Source organism: Hippopotamus amphibius, chromosome 9, assembly GCF_030028045.1.
Source record: "Hippopotamus amphibius kiboko isolate mHipAmp2 chromosome 9, mHipAmp2.hap2, whole genome shotgun sequence".
Lineage (NCBI taxonomy): Eukaryota > Metazoa > Chordata > Mammalia > Artiodactyla > Hippopotamidae > Hippopotamus > Hippopotamus amphibius.
In genome coordinates this window covers 113025527-113047468 of record NC_080194.1, presented here as the reverse complement: position 1 = coordinate 113047468, position 21942 = coordinate 113025527, and the positions used below count along the sequence as shown (strand labels likewise).

General features: G+C 56.5%; 2 protein-coding genes across 5 annotated transcripts; both read left to right on the top strand.

Moving 5' to 3' along the window:
- Positions 1 to 1627: 1627 nt before the first annotated feature.
- On the top strand, positions 1628 to 7079 carry PRR14 (proline rich 14). 2 transcript variants are annotated; one of them, XM_057695946.1, is made up of 12 exons: positions 1640 to 1939; positions 2729 to 2800; positions 2925 to 3093; positions 3754 to 3875; positions 3948 to 4137; positions 4419 to 4462; positions 4665 to 4774; positions 5076 to 5664; positions 5803 to 5872; positions 5955 to 6046; positions 6526 to 6597; positions 6688 to 7079. In XM_057695946.1, the coding sequence occupies exons 2-12, from the start codon at positions 2778 to 2780 to the stop codon at positions 6965 to 6967; spliced, it is 1761 nt and encodes a 586-aa protein (XP_057551929.1). In that variant the 5' UTR covers positions 1640 to 1939; positions 2729 to 2777; the 3' UTR covers positions 6968 to 7079. The 2 variants fall into 2 exon arrangements, with proteins under 2 accessions (XP_057551930.1, XP_057551929.1); XM_057695947.1 differs by lacking the exon at positions 2729 to 2800 and having other exon boundaries at positions 1628 to 1939.
- A 1740-nt stretch (positions 7080 to 8819) lies between these two features.
- On the top strand, positions 8820 to 21242 carry FBRS (fibrosin). Of its 3 annotated transcripts, none has more exons than XM_057750043.1 (18): positions 8820 to 10378; positions 10686 to 10847; positions 11585 to 11620; positions 11742 to 11771; positions 12817 to 12865; positions 12957 to 13257; positions 14630 to 14931; positions 15137 to 15342; positions 15458 to 15502; positions 15744 to 15839; positions 16076 to 16144; positions 16922 to 16951; positions 17331 to 17402; positions 17715 to 17835; positions 17941 to 18021; positions 18909 to 18992; positions 19132 to 19339; positions 19441 to 21242. In XM_057750043.1, exons 1-18 carry the CDS (start codon positions 9923 to 9925, stop codon positions 20024 to 20026), a joined length of 2934 nt encoding a protein of 977 aa, XP_057606026.1. In that variant the 5' UTR covers positions 8820 to 9922; the 3' UTR covers positions 20027 to 21242. The 3 variants fall into 3 exon arrangements, with proteins under 3 accessions (XP_057606026.1, XP_057606025.1, XP_057606027.1); XM_057750042.1 differs by having other exon boundaries at positions 8821 to 10378; positions 10668 to 10847; XM_057750044.1 differs by lacking the exon at positions 11742 to 11771 and having other exon boundaries at positions 8821 to 10378; positions 10668 to 10847.
- Positions 21243 to 21942: the final 700 nt, after the last annotated feature.

Genomic DNA, 21942 nt, shown 5'->3' with positions numbered 1-21942 from the left:
CATGAGGGTATGAAGGCTCGTCACTGCCAGCCTGGGCTTAGGGCCAAGACACCATTGTCTGCTTTATTCAGTTTGATGAACTCTAGCGCCCCAAGTTAGGGTCGTAGGGTTGGGCCCTCTCAGCCAGATTCTCAGGCCCAGGCCCGCTCTTTAGGCTACTTCCTTTGCCCTTGCCGTTGACTTCTTCAGGAGACTTAAAGAATTAAAACTCAGATCAGGCTTGCTCTGCCCTTGAAAGCTTTTCATTGCCCTGGAGTCTGGGAAACACCTGTGTGCTTAAGCAGGAAAGTGAAAACCTACAGGGCTTTCAACTCTCTGTTCGCAGCTGGGAGCATCACCGTACCAGCAGGGACCATCCTCAGACACCTGTGTAGCCAGCCCTGCTCCAGGGGGAGAGAGAAAACTTATAGTCAGAAGAGCTGCTGCTTATTCGCACCAGAAGTCTCATCATAGATTTCCCGAGGACCCAGCAGGTCTTGTGCTACAGAGAGTAGCTGTAGTCCTGGGAGACCTATCTGGATGAGTCCTTGGTTACAGAGTTGGGGAGTCTTCACTTTCCACATCAACTCTTACCAATGCTGCCCTTCCCATATCTTCCTTTTTGGGTCATTACTCTTATTACTCAATCCCATAAAAGAGAATTATGTTGGGCTGAGTAGGTCACTCTGCACCTTCATCTCAGGCCCAGGATTCTAGACTTCAGGCTTTTTTGTTCTATCAAGAAAACAAGTCCTAGGGAATTCCCTGGCAGTCCAGTGGTTGGGACTCCCAGCTTCCACTCCAGGGGGACAGGGGTTCGATCCCTGGTCTGGGAACTAAGATCCCGCATGCCCTGTGGCGAGGCCAAAAATAAATAAATAAATAACCTTTTTTAAAAAAGAAAGAAAGAAAAAGAAAGTAAGTACTGGTTTGGACCAGGGAATCCTGGGGAAGGAGAAGTCGTGGAGGCATGGGCTTTTGGTTAGGCGCTGAGGGCGCCTTCACAGTATTAGAAGCCAGTACATGCCCACTACCTCCCCACCAACAGCAGCCTCCTGGTATAAAAGTTCCATGATGCAGCCTCGCTAAGCAGCAGGATTCCATCCCTGATCCCTTACTCCTGAGGATTATTTATACACCCTATTAGCCAGGCCCCTCTTGAAAGCCCTCAACAGGGAACAGCGGACACGTCAGGCACGCCAAGGTGCTTACGGGTCTCCGACAATGACGCCTCTATACCGCGCGCTCTGCGCCGGCTCCAGAAACCCCGGCTCCTCCAGGAAGAGGTACACAACTTTCGGGTGAAGTGAAGCTCAACGCCCCACCCTCCTCCCCATCCAGGCTGAGGTCCCTCTCTCCAGGACACCGTGCGAGCAAAGGAGCCTGAGGCGGCACCGGTCCTAGTCTCTGGCCCCCGCCACCCCCTGCCAAACTCTTCCCTGCAACGTGGGAAGCCGGTTCACGCACCTAGGATGGTACTGGAAACTGGGTCAATGGGGCCTCTCTAGGAAATTGGGAATTTCACATATCGTTAGCACTCAGTTCACGTTTTATTGGCCTAAAAATGAAAGAACCGGAAGATGCCCTTAAAAAACGTGGCGGTAACCTAGCTTCACGACAGTTGCCTCAATATCTCAAGAAACTTGCCACAGTCTTCGGCCACTCACTGGCCGGAGAAAAGGACGCCCCCCGGCCCACTTCGGTTCACCGAGGACAGCGCAACCTGCCCTCAACTACTATGGCGGCGCTGCCCAATTGGGCTTCTTGCCCCTAGGGATGATGGCCGCCAGGCGGCTTCACTTAGTTTCTCACCACCCCGGAAGACGGGGAGCGGCGATTGGGCGGTGCTCAAAGGCTCCGAGAAGAAGGCCCTCGGCGGTTGGGCAGTGGTGGGTAAGGCTAGTTTTAAAGGAGCCGGAGGTGGGAGCCGTCGAAGACCCGGGATCCGCGGGAGGCGGCGGTGAGCGGCGCGCGGGGGAGGACACCGAGCGGCTGGAGAGAGGGCGGGAGGAGGGAGGGAAAGAAACTTTTGAAGCATCTGGTCCCGGGCTGGGGAGAGCGCTGGGCGGGGATCAGGGGAGGGCGGAGGGAGAGGGTCTGTGGGCGGGACCTCCCGGGATTGGAGTGAAGGGGGTATCTGCTTGACAGTGGATCCCCGGGGATCCGGACTGAGTTCGTGGTGTTCAAGCTCCGGCCGCCCCTGTCCGAGTGGAGCTTTGCGGAGCCGAAGCTCCCAGGGAGAGGAGGACCCTCGCGCGGCGTCTGTTTGGAGGAACCGCGCTGTAGGATTCTTTACGCAGGCATCCAGTCTAGGGGATCTGGTGGGAGGAGGGGGGACCGTCGGCGTTTGGGAGTATTGCTTCGGAGTCCTTGGCCACTCGCTGGGAGTGGATGAGAATTGCAGAGGGATCCGGCGGAAACAGCCTCCGAGGACCGGGATCCCAGCAGATCCCGGGGGATCTCAAGGCGGAATCTGCAGGGACAAAGGCCCCACGAGGCTCGGGCCGTGGGAGAGCTGGCGCCGCTGCAATCCAGGTTCTCGCGTCCCAGGCAGGGCGCGAGTGATCCGCTGATCGCGGCGGCGGTTGCGGGAAGACACCCGTTCTCGGCAGCCAGGCGGGGGCGCCCTTACGCGCCCCAGGGCTTCGGCCCGTGGGCTACCGGGAGCCGCGGGCGGACCATGAAGGGCGGAGCCCCGCTGGAGGGGCTGGCCCTCACTCCCCGCTCCCCCACTCCCCCCTCACCCCAGGCTGGAGCCTGGGATCCCCCAGGGACTCCCCGGAGCCGCCGCTTCCCCCATGGACTTGCCCGGGGACTCCAGGTGAGAGCGCACCCCGCCCGCCTGTCTTGAGCCCGGGAAACGGGGAGCCTGGTGGCCGTACCGGGGAAACCACAAAGCCAACAACAGGCTCAGGCTACCGTCCTCTGCTTCTATCATCCTCCAGCCCGCCAGGCCGGCAGCGTCTGTGCCGCCAGCCCCTGGCTCGAGCAGTATGGAGAGCCAGGAGCCCCAAACGGCCGAAGCTGCAGCCCCTCGGGGCTCCTTCACCCTTGGAAAAAGCCTCTCGGCGGGTCCTGGCCGTGGTTCTGGAAGATGTCATGGCTGCCCACATGGTGAGCCCCTTGAACTGAGAGGCCCCCTTCTCCCTCAGTACCAAAGGCAAACTAGATCACTAGTGAGGATAACTGAGGTCCAAACACCTCATTCTCACACTCATCCATCAGGCAGCCTCCCTGATGCTAAAGGTGTTTTTTTGTGGTGTTGTTGTTGTGTTGTTTTTTTGTTTGTTTTTGCTTGGCTCTCCATCCTGGAATTGGGCAGGGTCTCTGGTGCCCATTCCCCACTACCAACTCTGTTGGGCTGAAACCATATCCCTACAACTCTTAATTAAGTATGAGAAACCCTTCTGCTTTCTTCCCAGCCCAACTTCTAGGCAATCCTTGGGAAGCAGGCTGAGGTCTTTGGCTCCGTTGCACAGATTAGAAAAACTGAGGCCACAAATAGGGCAGGTCTCGCTCCAGGTCTCCCTCTCCTTTTTGTTTCTTCAAATAACCTGAGTGACATTACCCAGGTCCCACACCAGCAACTCAGGACACTGTCATATCTGGCCCTTAATTGAGGAGCATCGCTGATCTCTTCTTTGGTGATCTTGGATGAATTCTAGCCACAGTTTCTGTCATTTTTGTGGCATAGGGCACTGTTAGGCATGGGGAGGCCCTATCCAGTCCAGCCTCATTCCGTCACCTTGCTCTTGACACCTCTTCCTCTCCTAGGTCCCCCTGGTGCCCCAGGAGGAGATCTCCACCCCACGGCACCGCAGAACTCGTCGGGATTCTATCCACAATCAGCCACCTGCCTCGCCACCCCGACAGGCCCCATGGTCCCCACAAGCCAGGTGAGCTTGGCAGGATTGGGGGTAAGCTGGGAACACAGCTGAGCCCCACTGATCTTCCTGGTCCCTCTCTAGGCCTCCCGACCCACTGCATTTATGCCGAGAGCCCTTGAGCCGTGTCCATCAGCCCCCTTCCACCCTGAGGCGGCGATCAAGGGCAACACCTGGCCCAGAGGGGGGCCCTTCACAAAAGGTGGACCAGGCCCCCCAGCCCACTCTGGTGGTGATGCTGGAGGACATTGCCAGCTCCAGACCCCTGGTTGAGGTATGGGAACTTCAAGGAAAGATGTCAGGTGTTCAGCTGGGGGCAGCATGCCAGTTGGCATAGAAGACAGGGGTAGGAGGGCAGAGTCTGGGGTGGATTTTGCTCAGAGCAAGCAGGACAGTGTTTTAGGATGGAAGATGCTGCTTGAGCCAAGATCTATATGAAAAAGTCTTTAGTGTGAACCCAGGCAGGCATCCGGAAACTGAGAGAGCCGGGATGTGGGGAGCTACGGAGGCCACAGCTTCCCTGCCTCCCCACAAACATCCCCTGTTTATATCTAGGGCTTTGCTGATAAGACTCCCAACTTCATCGTCCCAGCGAGAAGGTGAGAGGGCTGGGAAAGGGATTATCAGGATGTGTAGGCAACAGCCATTATCCAGGCAGCCAGAGCTGGGGGCATCAGAATTTACATGTCCAGTCCTTCCTTGTAGCACCTTCAGAAGCCTTAAGGGACAGGGGAGGTGCTGGCTCAGGTGGGATCTGAATCTGGAAGCTTCCTCAGCCTTTAACTTGCCCCTTCACCCCAGACCTGAGCCCAGGATGATGGTTCACCAGCCAAAGCCTCCACGCAGGGACCTGGAACCCCCATTCCAGCCATCTGCCCTGTCTGCAAACCCTCCAGAGAGCCCACCACCAGGTAAGGACTCAGATGGATGAGACTTGGGGTTCTGGAAAATTCTAGCTGAGCTTAGAAGTGTGAGGTGCAGAGGTGGGGATGGGGCTTAAGCCCCTCCCAGGGCAGAGCTTGGTGTGTGAAGATGGGGTTTAGACTTCAGAGACCTGAAGCTTAACTTCTAAATTTGGGTCTTGGTATTTTCGGGTTGGGCTTATTCCTCTGCAGGCAAAGATTAGTGTTTGGGGGAGGGACTAAGGCTACCCAAGTGGGGCTTAGACACCTGCAGCTGAGGAATACCCACCTGACCCTCTCCTTTCCTCAGCCCCAGATCCTGTTCTGGAGCCCCCATCGATCCCACCGCCGTCCAGCCTTTTACGCCCCCGCCTCAGTCCCTGGGGCTTGGCCCCCCTCTTCCATTCCGTCCGCTCCAAGCTGGAGAGCTTTGCTGACATCTTCCTCACACCCAACAAAGCCCCACGGCCCCCACCCCCATCATCCCCCATGAAGTTGGAGTTGAAGATTGCCATCTCAGAGGCCGAGCAGTCCAGGGCTGCCGAGGGCACTGCTTCTGTTAGTCCCCGGCCCCCTATTCGCCAATGGCGGGTCCAAGACCAGAATCCCCCAGCACCTCTCCCTAAGCCCTCTCTGGGCCGAAGCCACTCCTGCCCTGATCTGGGGCCCCCCGGCTCAGATACCTGCAGCTGGCCCCCTGCTCCACCCCACCCAAGCTGGCCACGGCCTCGGCGGCACACTGTGGGTGGTGGAGAGATGGCCCGAGCCCCGCCACCCTCTCGGCCCTGTCTCCGGAAAGAGGTCTTCCCTCTTGGAGGAGTGGGAGGTTCTCCTCCCCTCGTCACATCTTGCTCATCTACCGCAACCACTTCTTCCTTCTCTGAACCTGCAGAACCCAGGTAGTGCCCTTGATAAACTCTCCTTAAAGCTCTGGCCACAGTCTGGGCCCAGCCTCCTTCCCTAGCATCCAGTGGGCAGGAGATGGGGGTGTGGTTGCTATGAATCTTTTTGGCCCTGAGCCTTGACCTTCTCTGCAGGATGAGCTCAACCAAGAGGAAGGAGAAAAGGGCCTCAGAAGACCAGGTGCTTTCAGACCCCGAGAGCAAGGTAGAGGTACAGATGAAGGGGGAGGAGACAAGTGGGAACCTGAGCCCATGCTGCACTTTTACCTTCTGCCCCATTTTTGCAGACCATGGGAAAGGTTTCTCGATTCAGAATACGCAGGACACCGGCCCGTTCTCAACTAAACCTTACACCAATGGGGCTGCCTCGACCAATCAGGTGAGAGGCTTATTGTGAATGGAGCTGCCTTGGCCAACCAGGTGAAGGCTCAGATCCCCTGAGTGTGGCTTTGTCTCCTCTCAGGGAGCCCAGTCCAACTTGGAGGAGTCATTTTGGTCTGGACATGGTTTGTGCTTAGAACCGTCTGCCTCAGGCAGCACTCCTGGCATGTTCTAGAAACTGAAATACAGACAAGGCATTGCTTATTCCTTCTCCAGGCCCACTGGCCCCAGGTTTCTCAGTGGCCTCTGCTCTTTTTTCTTTTTCAAGAACTTCTATTGAGATACAGTTAATATACAATAAACTGCATATATTTAGAGTGTACAATTTGGTATCCCAATCTCCCAATTCATTCCCCCCCCAACCCTCCCCACTTTCCCCACTTGGTGTCCATATGTTTGTTCTCTACATCTGGGTCTCTATTTCTGCCTTGCAAACCGGTTGATCTGTACCAAGTGGCCTCTGCTCTTTGCTCGCAGGTTGAACAAGAAGGAGTTCAGCTTGGAAGAAATTTACACCAACAAGAATTACCAGTCACCCACAACCAGGAGGTGAGAAACTTTGAAGGCTTGGGGGTGACAGAGGGAATGCTGGAACCAGGGGGCATGCTGGTAACCAGCACTCCTCCCTGCCTGGTCCAGGACCTTTGAGACCATCTTCGAGGAACCCCGGGAGCGCAACGGGACTCTGATTTTCACCAGTTCAAGGAAGCTCCGGAGGACTGTAGAGTTTAGGGACAGCAGTCTTCCTCGATCCCGGCGGCCATCTCGTGGGGCCCGGGCTGCAGCCGGCAGGACCCTTACTCCCAATCTGGCCCCCAGCCCAGATGTAGGACCCCTGCTGCAGCAGCGACTGCAGGAGCTGGATGCTTTGCTCCTGGAGGAGGAGGAAGCGGATCCAGAGCAGCCCCATCGGACTTAGAAGCTCCATCTGTTTCTCTGTCCATCTGTCCATCCGTCCTGGAGGGAGGGGATGTCTCTTAGTTATATATTTTTTCTCTATGTTTCTAGTAAAGTTTTCGATATGTTTCTGATACTTTTGTATGTCTCTAGCTGAGTTTAACTGGCAGTACTGTCTGATGTTTCTACTTTGGTGTCCAAAACTGGGAAATGGGGGAGGTACCAGGGAAGATGATGAAGGTTGGATATAAAGAGGGGGACAGAGAAATGGCCATTGGAGATACCCTCTTTTTTTTGGCTGTGTTGGGTCTTCATTGCTGTGCATGGGCTTTCTCTAGTTGTGGCGGGCAGGGGCTCTTCTTCATTGCGGTGTGTGGGCTTCTCGTTGCAGTGGCTTGTTGCGGAGCATGGGCTCTAGGTATGCAGGCTTCAGTAGTTGCAGCATGCAAGCCCCTACAGCACATGGGTTTCAGTAGTTGCGCCTCGTGGGTTCTAGAGTGCAGGCTCAGTAGTTGTGCTACACGGGCTTAGTAGCTCCACGGTATGTGGGATCTTCCCGGACCAGGCCTGAACCCGTGTCCCCTGCTTCGGCAGGCGGATTCATAACCACTGTGCCACCAGGGAAATCCTCTTGATTTAAGAATTTTCCTATGTGGAGGGATACTGAGGAAGAAACTAAGGGAATTCCCTGGCGGTCCAGCGGTTAGGACTTCGAGCTTCCACTTCAAGGGGCATCGGTTCAATCCCTGGTTGGGGGACTAAGATCCCACATGCCAGGCAGCGCGGCAAAAAAAAACAGGAGGAGACAAAGTCTCACAGTGCACTAAGGTGTTGTTCAAGATGGCCTTGAGTTCCTCCTAACACGCAGGCCAGATATCTGCTGCTAGATTCAAGAGCTAAGAGTAATCAGCTGTAATTAAGCACCTACAACAACCTGCTACAGGTAATCGACCTGCATATAGCCCTGTGAGAATTATACCCATTTTATACATAAGAAAGCAAGTTGACTGGCTGTCTGTGCAATGTCCACATTAAAAGGGTAACCCAAGCCACCAGAGGACACAAGCAGCACTCTGCATCATTCATAACTTAGAAGCAGAATAGAGCAGTGGCCAAGAGCACAGACTGGAGCTAAGCTTCTTTAGTCCAAATCCTGGTTAGGAAATTAAATGTGCATTAATTCCCCTCCCCTTCCCTAAAATGGGTCTGATAGCAGTCCTTTCCTAAGAGACGTCTCACTGTCAAATGAGTTAATACGTGAGAAGATGCCCGGCACACTGTGCAAGGTGTTTTTTTCTTGTTAACACGCGCAGACCCCAGGCCAGGACTCTCCCACTGCACCGAGCGATGACGGGATGCAGTTTCCTTCCCCCGCGAGCGGCGCTCTTAAAGCACACCGCGTGGTCGAGCCATCACGCACAGCGGGGGATCCCGCTGAGCTGCCAGCCGGATGGTGGTATTACCACGCGCGTGCGCGAAAAGCCAGGCAGCCTGTGGGCTAAGTGAAGCAGCGGAAAGGCAGAGAAGACGTAGCTAGCTATCGACAGGGACCTTCCGCGGCCGCGCGCCGCCCAGCGGCCAACCGTCATCTAGGACTCGCGCACCACATCCAGATTCCTGCCTTGACGCCACCAGGAGACGGACCAATGAGCGAAGAGCAGGAAGAGGCGGGGTTACCTGGAGGACCGCCCCAAGCACCTACTTCTAACCAGTCGAGTCACAAGACTTGGTGAAGGGAGGAGCTAATATGACATATCCAATCCAAGATTTGAGGGCGGTAGTGAGTAATAGGTAACCGCCCTTCGTCTTGTCGTACACTTCTCAACCTATCAACGACTACGGCTGTAGAGGGGTGAGGGGGAAGTGGGCGGAGAGTGGGAGGAGGCAGAGAGAGGAAGGAGGCGTAGGTTGAGGAGGAAGAGGGAGGAGGGGCAGGGAAGTCCTGGCGGAGAAGCGGCCTGAGACTCCAAAGGGGACGAGAGGAGGGTGAGCTGGAGCTCCCCCGCTGCCCAACAGCCGTTCCAGATCCCTTAAGACGCAAGTCGGACAGAGACGGAGGAAAGGAGGAAGAGACTTTTATGTCGGCAGACAGACAAGCTCTACCCGTCACCGTTGCCTCACATCCGGGGCTTTGGAGGGCTGGCCCCGCGGCCCCGCCCCCCCCTCGAGCCTTTCATGGCGACCGGAGGCGGAGGCTGGAAGAGCTGGGCCTGGAAGAGGCCCCTTTAAATCTCCTTAAAGGGGTGGCCACTGATCTCGGCGGACTACAACGCCAGCCTTTAAAGGGGAAGCCACCGAACAGACGCTGACAAATTGAGAACTGTGCTGTTGGGAGAATTGGACCGAGTGGGGATTCTCACCGCCACTTCTCCCCCACGCAAGAAGTCCTTTAAATTCAACTTAAAGGGGAAGTGGCCGCTTTTGGAGGACTAGAAACTAACTCCCGAGCCCTTAAAGGGGTGGCCTGCTGTTTGGAGAACCCTGGACTCCTTAAAGGGGTGGCCTCTTCCAGCCGGAGGACTTGAGGCACTTTTAAAGGGAAGGTCTGCGTTTCGGGGCGAGCTTTCGACCCATTTTAAAGGGGTGGCCCTTCCTCTTCCTCGGGGAGACTTGTCTCGACTCCTGGCAGGGGGCGGCCACCGAACTAGGCCGGTCGGACACCGTCGGGTCGTCTTAAAGGGGCCAGGGGCTGGACAACTTGAGGCCTTGCCTTAAAGGGACGGCCGCCCCGTTTTCGCCGTCTCGGCCCCGCCGGCCCCACAGGGGGGGGCTCTCAGGCTTGTCGCCCCGGGGGCGGCGCCGGCTCCCCAGGCCTTGGCCTTGGGTCAAGCTCGGGGCCAGCGGATCGTGCTTTAAAGGGGAAGCCGTGGCCCTCTCGTCCCTGTGCAGTCGCCAGCGCCGCGCCTGCGACCCCGGGCCTGCGGACAGGCCGCTTCGGGGCCCGCCGCCTCCGGATGCGGCGCTGAGGGCGGTCGCCATGGAGACGGCAGCGGCCGCGGCTCCGGGCCCGGGCTGGGCCGCCGAGGGGGAGCGGCGGCGGCGGCGCTGCTCGCGCCGAGACCGAGACCGGGAGCAGCGGCGCCGCCGAGGTCCTGGCGGCGACGCGCCCCGGGCCCTGTTGGCCGCCCCGCGCGGCTCCTCGTCCTCGTCGTCGCCGCCGCCGCCCGCCAGACCCTGGTCGTCAGCTTCGTCTGGAGAGCGGCCCGGAGGCCCGAGACGGCGGCGGCCGCGTCCTAGGCCTCGGCCCCCGCGACCCCGAGCTCGGAAGCGGCCTGCTGGCTCGGGCAGCCGCGGGGAGGAGGAGGAGGAGGAGGAGGAGGGGGGCGCAGACGATGGGGAGGCCGAGGAGGAGCCTGAGGAGGAGGAAGAAGAGGAGGAGGACTTGATCGATGGTTTCGCCATCGCCAGCTTCGCCAGCCTCGAGGCCTTGCAGGTGGGGCCTGATGGGGCCGGGGACCTTTGGGGGCTTCAGAGAGCCAGAGAGAAGGGTACGGTGCCAGGAGTGGGTGGAGTTGAGGGGGGAATGCTGGCACCCCAAACCAGAGCAACCGGCTCCTCTGGCCAGGCCTCTGCCCCACCCTGGGGTGGGAGGAGGTAGAGCTAGTCTCCAGGGACCAACCAGGTTACCCGGCCTGAGAGCCACTTTGGTAGCCTGGTCACCCCTAGAGAGGTCGGGAGTTTTCCTTTCTCCGTCTACTTTAGTTCCACCTCCTCCTTCACAGAAGGATGCGTCTCTTCAGCCCCCAGAGCGACTGGAGCATCGGCTGAAGCATTCTGGGAAACGGAAGAGGGGGGGCTCCAGTGGGGCAACTGGGGAGCCAGGGGACAGCTCTGATCGAGAGCCTGGCCGGCCCTCTGGGGATCGGGCCCGAAAATGGCCCAATAAGCGGAGAAGGAAAGAGGTGAGCTTGTCCCAGATTCCTGTCCTTTAAAACGCTGGGTAGAATGTTCTTTACATAGACCTGTTGTCTGTCAGCAGTGTTGGTACCCATGGTAAACAGTGACCCCAGTGTCTAAGGGCAAAGAGAAAGACAGAGCAAATTTGAGCTTCCACTGCCCCATCCAGGCCTGATAAAGATGTGTCTACAGTCAGACTTGCCTGCTTTTGGCTGACACTAGGTCTGCCTCAAACATATTGATAATTCAGAGATGTATCAAAGGGACTTAGTTGAATCATAAGTTAGATATGGTCTCTGCACACCTTTTCAAGTCAGCGTCTAGCAGGAAAGAAACAATCTTTGAGCAAATACCTAGACCAAAACCTTAGAAGCAACAGAAGGCAGAGATCTGGGAGAGATGCTGCAGAAACCCACATGAGGAAGCCACTCATTCTGCCTGGGGCATGGGAGGAGAATTGTGGTTAGGGAAAGCCCCCTGGGATGTCTTAGTCAGGCCTTGAAGAATAGTCATAAGGTTGCTAAGAAGAGAAACAGGGCTAAGTTCTTTTGGGCAAAAGCACAGAGATGTGAGAATCTGGTATATTTGAAAAATTGCCAGAGCATTGGGAACAGGGGTGGACAGTAGAAAGAGATTGAGAACAGGTCATGAAGGGCCTTGAGTGTCTTGCCCAGGAGTTTAGACTTTATCCAAAGGCCTCTCCAGGCAGCCTCCCTTACCTCTGGACTCTGGTCTTTCTCAGGCCTCCTCCCGTCATTCTCTGGAAGCTGGATACATAGTAAGTGCTCTCCACCTGTACTGGCCCCTCCCCTTTCACTCCCTGTCTGAAACTCCCCTCTCGACCTTGGGCCCCCGCTTCTCTTCCCTCTTGTGACACCTCTGTCTTTCCTTCTTCCCAGTGTGATGCGGAAAGCGATCTGGACGAAAGGGTGAGTGGGGCTAGAACTTGTTGGGTGGACAATGTTACAGGTCAAAATGAACTGCAGCTTAAAAGTTTCCTTGTGCAGCAGACAGAGCCTTCCCTTAAGTGGGGAATGTGAGTGAGTTACGTTGAGCCAGAATTAGATCTTGGGGGAGGAAGCATGGGGTGGGGGATTGAGAAAATAAACGACAAGTTGTATTTGGTAACTAGAGCCAGTTGACCAAAGAACCGAAGGCCCATGCCTTTCCAAAGCCCTTGGAGGTATCACTGGTTCGCCACAGAAACCTGGGGTGGCTGTGGAACCTGTTTGGTCCTTCCTGCTGACTATTCATCTGCTCTTGTAGATTAGAGTCTGAGCAGAGACTATGGTCGTGGCACTGAGGATACGAAACCGTTATAGTTAGTGTAAGAACGTGTTCTGTAAAGGTGTATTTTGTTTTACGCATAGGGCTGATGTGCTAGTTTTGAAACAGTGTCGTAGCAGTTGATGCTCTACTCCTGTACCTGACTAAGTTTGTACTCCCTGATATGTGTCTTACTGTAGTTTAAAAAGTTGACTGGATAGGCTGTGGTGAACCAGATAGTACTTATCCATGCAAACAGGGCAGCCACGATTGGGGCAATAGGGGTCCGTTCTCAAGAGAACCTGCAAGTCTGAGTTTTCATGAGGAATCTCTGGACTTCTAAATATCAGCAATTAGTTTAAAAACTTTGCTAACATTTATGAACCAAACAAATCTGTAAGCCAGGTAGGCGTGTGGGCCAGCAGTTAGTGACATCTGACATTTTTGCTTTGATTTGACTGTTTCTCTGCTACTTCACTGCTGCCTCAACTCAGTCCTCCTGGTCTATCAGATTCTCAAGCTCAGTTGCTCCACCCTTCCCCCCATAGAGCCCCCTAGAGCCCACAGTCTTTGGTGGATTTCAGCTAAGCTGTTGGAATAGACTTGTCACCACTACCAGTTCCTAGCAGACTCCAAAGGCTGTTGGCCTTCCTGGATGAAGGCCTGACCTGACCAGAACCTAACCCTGTCCCTATCCTTCTTCCCCAGGTCTCTGATGATGACCTCGACCCGTCCTTCACTGTCTCAACCAGCAAAGGTTGGTCCCAAGGGCTGGGGTTGGAGACAAGGGAGGGAAATTGGGTGAGCACGGACTTCAACTGAATATGTCTGCCTTCCTGCCCTCACAGCCTCGGGCCCCCACGGCGCCTTCAATGGGAACTGTGAAGCAAAACTCTCCGTAGTCCCTAAAGTGTCGGGCCTGGAGCGGAGCCAGGAACAGCCCCCAGGGCCCGACCCGCTGCTAGTGCCTTTCCCCCCGAAGGAACCACCGCCTCCACCGGCCCCTCGGCCTCCTGTCTCATCCCCTGCACCCCTGCCGGCCGCCCCCAGTCTGCCACCCCCACCCCAGCCCCAGCTGCAGCTTCGGGTCTCGCCTTTTGGCCTCCGCACTTCCCCCTATGGCAGCAGCCTGGACCTCAGCACTGGCAGGTGAGTGGTCCAGGGGTTTGGCCTGGTCTGGAAAGACCTGGTCATTTTGGTGCCAGCCCCTGCATTCTGTGGCTGGAGCGTGGGATGGTACCTGTGGGGTGTGGCTTGAAAAGGGGTTTGGAGGCTAAAAAGTTTGAGAGACACTGGGTGGAACAAATCTAAAGAGATTACTACAGGAGTTATCAGAACTCTTTATATATTTACATACAGGGGAATCCAGTTTGTGCCGTTTCCCAATTTTATTTGCTGGTGAGACATTTTTGCAAGGTGCATCTGCTAGGAATAGTGTTCTTTGGGACATACTTTGGGAAATGCTGACATGATGATTAAGAGTGCTGGCTTTAGTGTCAGTCAGACCTGGATTCAAATTCTTGCTCTGCCACTTAATGGCTGTGTGAATTTTGACAAGTCACTTAACCTCTCTGAGCCTCAATTTCTTTTCTCTGTAAAGTGAAATGATAATAGAACCTTCACTGTAAAGCTGTTGTGAGGATTGATCATGAGTTAATGCAGTGTTTCCCAAAGTGTGTACACTCTTTGTTAGTGGTATGTGAGAGGATTTTAGATGTTGTGTGAATAAAGTTTTTTCAGCTTGGATGTGCTTTAAAAAAATATGAGTAGTATCTCAACCTCTTGATTTCACATGTTATTGCTTGGTGAGGCTAAGTAAAAAAGAAACTGAATTAAGTTAAAGAAGTAAACGGTGCGGGGGTTCCATGGATGCGGCAGCAATTGGGAAGGTGATGTGGAATATTGGAGACTTGGATTAGCATATAAAGCAGGTGACAGCACTTGGCCTACAGTAAGTGCTCACTAAAGGGTAAGAGTTACTGACACTATTCTTGTCATTGATGCTATTTCTGTTTTTATTGTTACCATCTTCATTTTCTTATGATTGAGAAAACTAAGGCTCAGAGAGGGGCAGTGACTTGCTCAAGGTCACCCAGGGTGTTAATGGCAAGATGGGCCTAGAATTCAGGTCTCCTGACTCCCAGGCCAGGCCAGTGCGGCGCTGCTTCCACTGTCTTAGGGTGGGAACCCAGGCGGCCTGTTGTAATTAAGCGTCAAAGTGAATGATATGTTTTGTGCTGTGGTTGAGTCAGAAAAGAGAAAGTCACGTGGCCAGAGGCGTCAGAGGCAGCTGTGTGGAAGAAGAGACCTGGAAAGGGAGAGAGGGGGTTGTTGGGTGTGGGAGGTACCTCAGTCTGAGGATGGGTTCCCTGGGTGGGGGTGGGGGGGGTTCCTGGGGGCCGGGTTCTACCACCTTCCATGTTGGAGAACCAGGGTCAAGGTATCGCCCAGGCTTCTGACTCCCTCCCGTCAGAGCTGGCACCTCCCAACCCCTCACTCATCTCCCCACTTCTCTCCCCAGCTCTTCACGGCCGCCCCCCAAGGCCCCGGCCCCTCCCGTGGCTCAGCCTCCCCCCTCATCATCCTCTTCGTCCTCTTCCTCCTCATCTGCCTCCTCCTCGTCCGCGCAGCTCACTCACCGGCCCCCGACGCCCTCACTGCCCCTGCCTTTATCCACCCACAGCTTCCCCCCCCCTGGGCTGCGGCCCCCCCCGCCACCCCACCACCCCTCCTTGTTCTCCCCTGGCCCCACCCTGCCCCCACCCCCACCCCTGCTGCAGGTGCCAGGGCACCCTGGGGCCTCAGCCGCTAACGCCCTTTCTGGTGAGTTTGGGGTCCTGGCCGGGGGGTGGGGGGCCATGGCCCCGGGCTTGGGCCCAGTTGGCTTTGGGGCATCTGGACCTTAGCAAGCAGCAGGGCTTGAGGAGGGAGTGGCTCAAGGCCAGAAGGCAAGGCCAGTCACCTGGGCCCAAGGAGGCTGACATGGTGGCTACAAATATTAAAGCCTTCTCCCCCTCCCCTCCCACAGAGCAGGACCTGATCGGCCAGGACCTGAACTCTCGCTACCTGAATGCCCAGGGTGGCCCCGAGGTGGTGGGGGCAGGGGGCTCGGCCCGGCCCCTGGCCTTCCAGTTCCACCAGCACAACCACCAGCACCAGCACACCCACCAGCACACCCACCAGCACTTCACCCCTTACCCCCCGGGCCTGCTGCCACCCCACGGCCCCCACATGGTGAGCTGCTCATTGGGCTGGTGACGAGGCTCAGAGACCTGGGGGGAGGGTATGGCTTCCAGGGGAAGGCCCTGGGTTCCTGGCTGGCAGCTTACTCTTCCCTTCTCTTCCCTAGTTTGAGAAATATCCAGGAAAGATGGAAGGCCTTTTCCGGCATAATGTGAGTGTGCGTGTGTGTGTGTGTGTGTGTGTATGTATGTGTATGTGGTGTGTGGACATGGATGCATCAGTGCGTGTGGCCCTGACTGTTGGGGTCCAGTCTTCAGTTGCAAAAGCAAGAGCCTTGAGCCTGGGAGAGCTCCCTGTGGGGGGTTTAGGGTGGAGGCCAGAGGACTGATGGGCAGACCAGAGATGGGCTGCACCTCCACCCCCAGCTTGGACTAGTCCCCTTCTCTCCGCAGCCGTACACGGCCTTCCCTCCCGCAGTGCCCGGCCTACCTCCGGGCCTCCCGCCGGCTGTCTCCTTTGGCTCCCTGCAGGGGGCCTTCCAGCCCAAGGTGAGCTCCCAATCCAGACACCACCACCACCTCCCACCCCTTACAAACCCAGACACCCCCGGATCCACTTACTTTCCCATTCTCCCAAACCATGCCCATCCTCCTGCCTTCCCCTTGTGGACCCAGCTTTCTCCAAAGCCATGCTCCCTCCCTGTCCCAGCCCCCAGCTTGGTTCTAGACCCCTTTTATGCTTGGTGTCAGTTCTCCTGACTGGTCCCTCCACTCCCCTTTCCCAGAGCACGAACCCCGAGCTGCCACCACGACTGGGGCCAGTGCCGAGCGGGCTTCCCCAAAAGGGAACACAGGTGAGGGGGGCCAAGGCAGGTCCTCGGGGAGCTGGAAGATCTCTTGAGGGAGAGCAGGGTTGACCTGAGAGTAAACCATTGAGCCCTCCCTTTAATGTATGGTCAGGGGTGTCCCTGAGAATCTGAGGAGAGGGAATTTCTGTAAATGAAGGATTTCTTAGGCACGAGAGAGATGAATTTCATGAAGTTGCCCCAGAAATAAGATTACTAGGACAGTGGGTTTTGTAGGGGTTTTTGAATTTTTTAAGTCACAGCACTCTTTTTTCAAATGACATCATACCAGGAAGTTCTGTCCATAAAACAATGAAAAGATAAGCTGCCCCTTTGTGAAGTGACGTGGGGAGCAGCCTTCAAGCCCAGGGCTCTGGGAACATCATGAAAAGCATAGGTTGTGTTTCCTAAAGGAGAGATTAGACCAGTTTTTTTTTTAACACTGGTAAAGGTTTTTTCCTAAAGAAATTATAAGCAGATCCTCACTATATAAAGCTGTCGATCGGGTAGCTACTGTTCTTCTCTGAGAAACCTGTCCTGCCTGCCCTGCCCACTAACCCACTCCGCAGCCTTCCAAGCAGGGTACCTCCTTGGGGCCAGGTGCATCAACTTGGTGCTGGAGGCGGGGTGCCCAGAGTGAGAGAGATGGGGAAAGGAAAGGTTTGAGGGAGCCGCACACGGTCTCTCAGGGAAGTGTTTGGTGGGGCACTGGGGACTGTGGAGATGAGGTGCCCAGGTCAGTAAACAGGTCTGAACTGCCTCCAATCTCTGCTTTGCCATTCCCAGATCCCTGACCATTTCCGGCCACCTTTGAGGGTGAGTTTGGTGAGGACCTCAGGCTGCATGAGGTTGGGGGCTGGCGTCAGGGTATTTGTGTGAGGGGGGGTCTTGCTTGGGAATAAGCAAGAAGCCCAAGACGTGGAGGCAGCCAGATGTGGAACAGCAGAAAGTGAAAGGCTTGCAGACCGCAGACCTGGGTTCACACACAGCTGGCCGTGGGACCTTGGGCAAGATAGTTTATCTCTCTGAGCCTCAGTTTCCTAGGCTGTGAAATGAACCTGGTCATCCCTCAGATGTAGGGGTGATGAGTGGGGCTGTTGTGTGATGAGGCTGGGCCCAGGGCCAGGTCTGGAGTGGGTGATGAGTGAACGTTCTTTCCTTCCCTTTCCCTTTGGTCATCCTTCTGGGGCGGCAGAAACCAGGGAAGTGGTGCGCCATGCACGTGCGCGTGGCTTACATGATCCTGAGACACCAGGAAAAGATGAAGGTACTGGGGCCGGAGGGCTGGGAGAGCGGGCCCGCCTGAGCTCTGGGCGTCTACCTTCAGCGGTGCTTGGCAGAATCTTGGCCAAAAATGTCCTCTCCTGTCCCTGGTTACTGCCTGAGCAATTCCACAGTTAGTACTAGGTTCTCTTGCTAACTGGGGGGTGGTCAGAGAAGGCTCTGAGAGAGGCAGAGGCCCCCCCCCCCAGCCCCATCTTGGCGTCAGGCAGCCCTCGGATGGGGCTTCGGGGTGGAAGAGCAAGAGCGGGCCCACACCTGGCTCTCACTCAACTGCCCCTCTCCCTGTCCCATGCAGGGCGACTCCCACAAGCTTGACTTTCGGAACGACCTCCTGCCCTGCCTTCCGGGGCCCTATGGGGCCCTGCCCCCTGGGCAGGAGCTCTCCCACCCGGCCGCCTCCCTCTTCACTGCGACTGGTGAGTCTGGCCAGCCCTCTCTGGGCCTGAGGTTGCCCATCTGTAGCCCAAGGCCCACCTTGCGCCCACTCAGCCTCATCAGAATCTCCCACCTCTCTGCCCCAGGTGCCGTCCACGCTGCAGCCAACCCTTTCACGGCAGCTCCCGGGGCCCACGGACCCTTTCTGAGCCCCAGCACCCACATTGGTAAGAGCCAAAGGCATGTTGGGCAACCTGAGCCTTGTCCCTGACTTTCAGGAGGTGTAAAGCTGGGGATAGAAGTTAGACTTGAGAGGCAGCTGGAATGGAGGGTAGACCTGGTTCCACTTGCTTTGTGACCTTGGGCAAGTTACTCTACCCCATCTGAGCCTTGATCTCATCATCTGTAAAATGGCATAGGGAAGGGCAGAGCCATCAGCGCCAGTCCCTGCCAGCTCAGTCACGGCTTCTGAACTAGCCAGTGGTAGGGGGAGTTTGCCACCCGGGAGGGGGGAGTGGAGGAAGGTTGTGCAGGCCCAGTGGAGAGCATGGTCACTGGCTCCCAGTGATCTCAGCAGGCTTCTTGGGGAGGTTTATCCTGGGTTTGGATGGACGAGGAATTGAGACTGCTGGCCTAGGGAAAGGTGTTCTTAAAAGAGGAGATTGTGAGTTTCCTATACCTGCCTAGTTAGGCGTTCCAACTGGCTACGTGACGTATCCACATAGTTGGGGTCGAGTTGGGAGCAGCCCTGCATGCAGGTGGGAGGAAGCTAGCAGAGGTCTTCAGGCGAGTGGCTTGCTGTAGAGGTGGTCTGGGTGGCTGTGGGGTAAGAGCCTGACCTCTGGAGTCAGAGGCCCTGGATTAGGGGTACCGCTAGCTGGTTAGATGACCATTGATTGACAGGTCACTTCACCTCTCTGAGCCTGTTTCATTATCTTTAAGTGGGAATGATCCCGTCTGCCTCATGGAGCTTGTGAGGTTAAACAACTTGTTGCACATTGACGCTTGGGGCCTTTCTGGGGTCTGTTTGCTGATCAACCTCTACACTGCCAGCCCTTGACACCTGCTCGGCGCTGGCTGCCCATACTCTGACCGTCCCCGTTTTCTCCCACAGATCCCTTTGGGCGTCCCACAAGCTTCGCCTCCTTGGCTGCCCTCTCCAACGGGGCCTTTGGAGGCCTGGGCAGCCCCACATTCAGTGAGTGCCGGGTGGAGTGGGGTGGGGGCGGTGGCAGTGGGCTCGTGGGCTCATGTGCTCAGGCAGGGGGCTGGGAGGATGCCTGAGTGGGACCTCCCACTGCTGGCTCCCATCACCTTCTGCTTTGTCTTCTGTCTAGACTCCGGCGCCGTCTTTGCCCAGAAAGAAAGCCCAGGGGCCCCACCAGCCTTCGCCTCCCCCCCAGACCCATGGGGCCGCCTGCACCGCAGTCCTCTGGCCTTTCCTGCCTGGGTCCGGCCCCCTGAGGCCGCCCGGACACCAGGCTCAGACAAGGAGCGGCCTGTGGAGCGGAGGGAGCCCTCTCTCACTAAGGAGGAGAAAGATAGGTGTGCTTCCCCCTGCTCCCCACCTGCCCTACCCTCTGCCCCGCTTCCCTCGCTCTGACCTCTGGTGTACCTTCATCCTCTCCTTCCTCACCTGCCCCCAGGGACCTCCCCTTCTCACGGCCCCAGCTCCGAGTTTCTCCTGCTACTCCCAAGGCCCGGGCTGGTGAGGAAGGGGCCCGGCCAGCTAAGGAATCCGTGCGGGTAAAGGAAGAGCGGAAGGAGGAGGCCGCCGCTGCCGCCGCCGCCGCCGCTGCTGCCGCCGCCGCCGCCGCCGCCGCCGCCGCCACCACCACTGGGCCTCAAGGCCTTCACCTGCTGTTTGAGAGGCCCCGGGGACCCCCCTTCCTGGGTCCTAGTCCTCCAGAGCGCTGTGCTGGCTTCCTGGAGCCAGCCTGGTTGGCAGGGCCTCCTCGCCTCTCTAGGCCACCCCGCTTCTATGAGGCGGGCGAGGAGCTGACTGGACCAGGGGCTGTGGCTGCTGCCCGCCTCTATGGTCTAGAGCCTGCCCATCCTCTGCTGTACAGCCGCTTGGCTCCTCCGCCGCCACCGACGGCAGCCCCAGGAACCCCTCACCTTCTCAGCAAGACCCCACCAGGAGCCCTTTTGGGGGCACCACCTCCGCTTGTGCCCGCCCCCCGGCCTAGTTCCCCACCTCGGGCCCCTGGCCCAGCCCGGGCTGACAGGTGAGGGAAGGGGAGGGGCAGGGGCATAGCTCCATCCCCCTTTTCTTTTGACAAGGTCCTAGAGCTGAGGTTTCAAGCCAGGGCTGGAGGGCAGAGGTCATGACCTCACCAGCACCTCTGAGGTCATGAAATCTGGGAGCAGAAGCCCCAACCCCCACGAGATCAAGCATCAGTTGGATCTTGGGGTCACTGGGAGGGGAGAGGTCACAAGCCTCTAGAGAGGAGTGTGTGTGTGTGTGTGTGTGTGTGTGTGTGTGTGTGTGTGTGTACATGAGAGTGGGGGTCATTTCAGAGGTCATAGCTCATGGTCTCCTGAGGTGCACCATCGCCCCTTATGAGGGCCCCTAGGCCCTTGGCCTGCCTCCCCAAGGGCTCACTAAGCCAGAGGCCAAAGTGCCCCCCTCCTCTTCACCTACCACCCAAGTCCTCATGCCCTCTCAGGGCTGGGGGAGGAGGGGCTAAAGGAAGGGGGGTTCCATGTACATATTTATCTCCCCTTCCACATAGCCCCCCAGACCTTTTGTACATTTTTACAGGGGTGCCCCTCCCAATAATCCCCCTTTCTGGTTAATTAAATCCTAAGACTGGTGCTGTGTTCCTAGCCTCTGGCCTCTCTGTGGGGGAATGGGGGGATTACAGGGGGAAGAGCTGGGAGGGAACAGGCAGGAACCCAGGGCTTATCCCTGGAAGTCTGGGGTCCAGCAGGAGGTGGACCAACAGGGGAAGGGACCTGGGTACGTAGGCTAGAGAAAAGGGCAAATGCTTCCTGCTTGGCTGACAGCCCAGGTTCCCCCCCACCCGTTCCCATTACCTCTGTGTGCCCCCATCCCCAAAGGCGCAACCTTTGAGCTTCAGACTCCACCTCTTAGTGGCTTGGTCCCCCCCCACTCTATTTCCAAGTGCCCCCAGGATTCCTGGGCCCTGCTCTCCAGACCCCTGTTCCCCAGAACCCTGCCCCAGGCTAAGGGGGACCAGAGAAGGTCACCATGTACCACACACCAAAGAAGGGGGTCGGCCCGGGGGTGGGCCACACAGGCAGCTTCTTCAGCAGCCTCTTGGCAGCAGCCCCAGCCTTCCCAAAGCAGCAGGTGCCCCCAGGCTGGGGCCCAACCTAGAAGGCAGGGGTCGGTTTAACAAAAACAGCGTTGACTTTTTCCCCCGGTGGGGCTTATTCTGTAACATGATGCGGATATTTATATAAAAATGAGTGTTACAATGAGGCCCTTTGGCTCCTCTTTAAGTGCGTGTGGGTCATCTGGTGGGGGGTGGGGCGGAAATGGGCTGGGTCCTGGCATCAGGAAGGGATGAGGAGAATATTGTCCACGTCCTGATGAAGATTTTCCCTTCCTTCCCACCTGAGCAATTTGTTCTACTTCTGGATGGATGGATTGGAGTGTTGGGCACTGAAGTTTTTCACATTTGTCTACAGCCCAGGAGTACATATTCCAGTTGACCCTTGAACACAGGTTTAAACTGCACAGGTCCACTTATACCTGGAGTTTTTTTCAATAAATACTTCATACAGTACCACATGATGAACATTTGGTTGAATCTGTGGATGACGGACCACAGATACAGAGAGCCAGCTGTGGGACTTGAGCATCCTTGACAGGTCCTGGAACCAATACCCCAGGGTCGACTCTATACAAGATTCAAGCAATACAGAAAGACAGCAAAACTAGATTTCCCTTTTACCTGTCAACACACCCAAGCCCCACACCCTTCCCGAGGTAACCACTGTCAACCATTTGGTATTTGTGTTTACCTGCACACATATATATATGAACATGCATAGTAATTAGTGTTAGAAAAGATAAAAGATATATAATTTTTAAAAAATCAATATTGGTTTTTCTTTTATCTATGGTCATTATAAAATGGTTCAAATACACAGAAATCCACAGTCCAAAGAGAAAGTGC

Bases quoted from the DNA above. Each gene is read 5' to 3' on its own strand.
- PRR14 (XM_057695946.1), top strand. From the start codon at position 2,778: ATGGACTTGCCCGGGGACTCCAG. The intron at 3,094-3,753 runs GTGAGCCCCTTG...TTCCTCTCCTAG, and splicing joins ATGTCATGGCTGCCCACATG to GTCCCCCTGGTGCCCCAGGA. The intron at 5,665-5,802 runs GTAGTGCCCTTG...CCTTCTCTGCAG, and splicing joins TCTGAACCTGCAGAACCCAG to GATGAGCTCAACCAAGAGGA.
- FBRS (XM_057750042.1), top strand. From the start codon at position 9,923: ATGGAGACGGCAGCGGCCGCGGCTCCGGGCCCGGGCTGGGCCGCCGAG. The intron at 12,866-12,956 runs GTTGGTCCCAAG...CTGCCCTCACAG, and splicing joins CACTGTCTCAACCAGCAAAG to CCTCGGGCCCCCACGGCGCC. The intron at 15,343-15,457 runs GTGAGCTGCTCA...TCTCTTCCCTAG, and splicing joins CACCCCACGGCCCCCACATG to TTTGAGAAATATCCAGGAAA.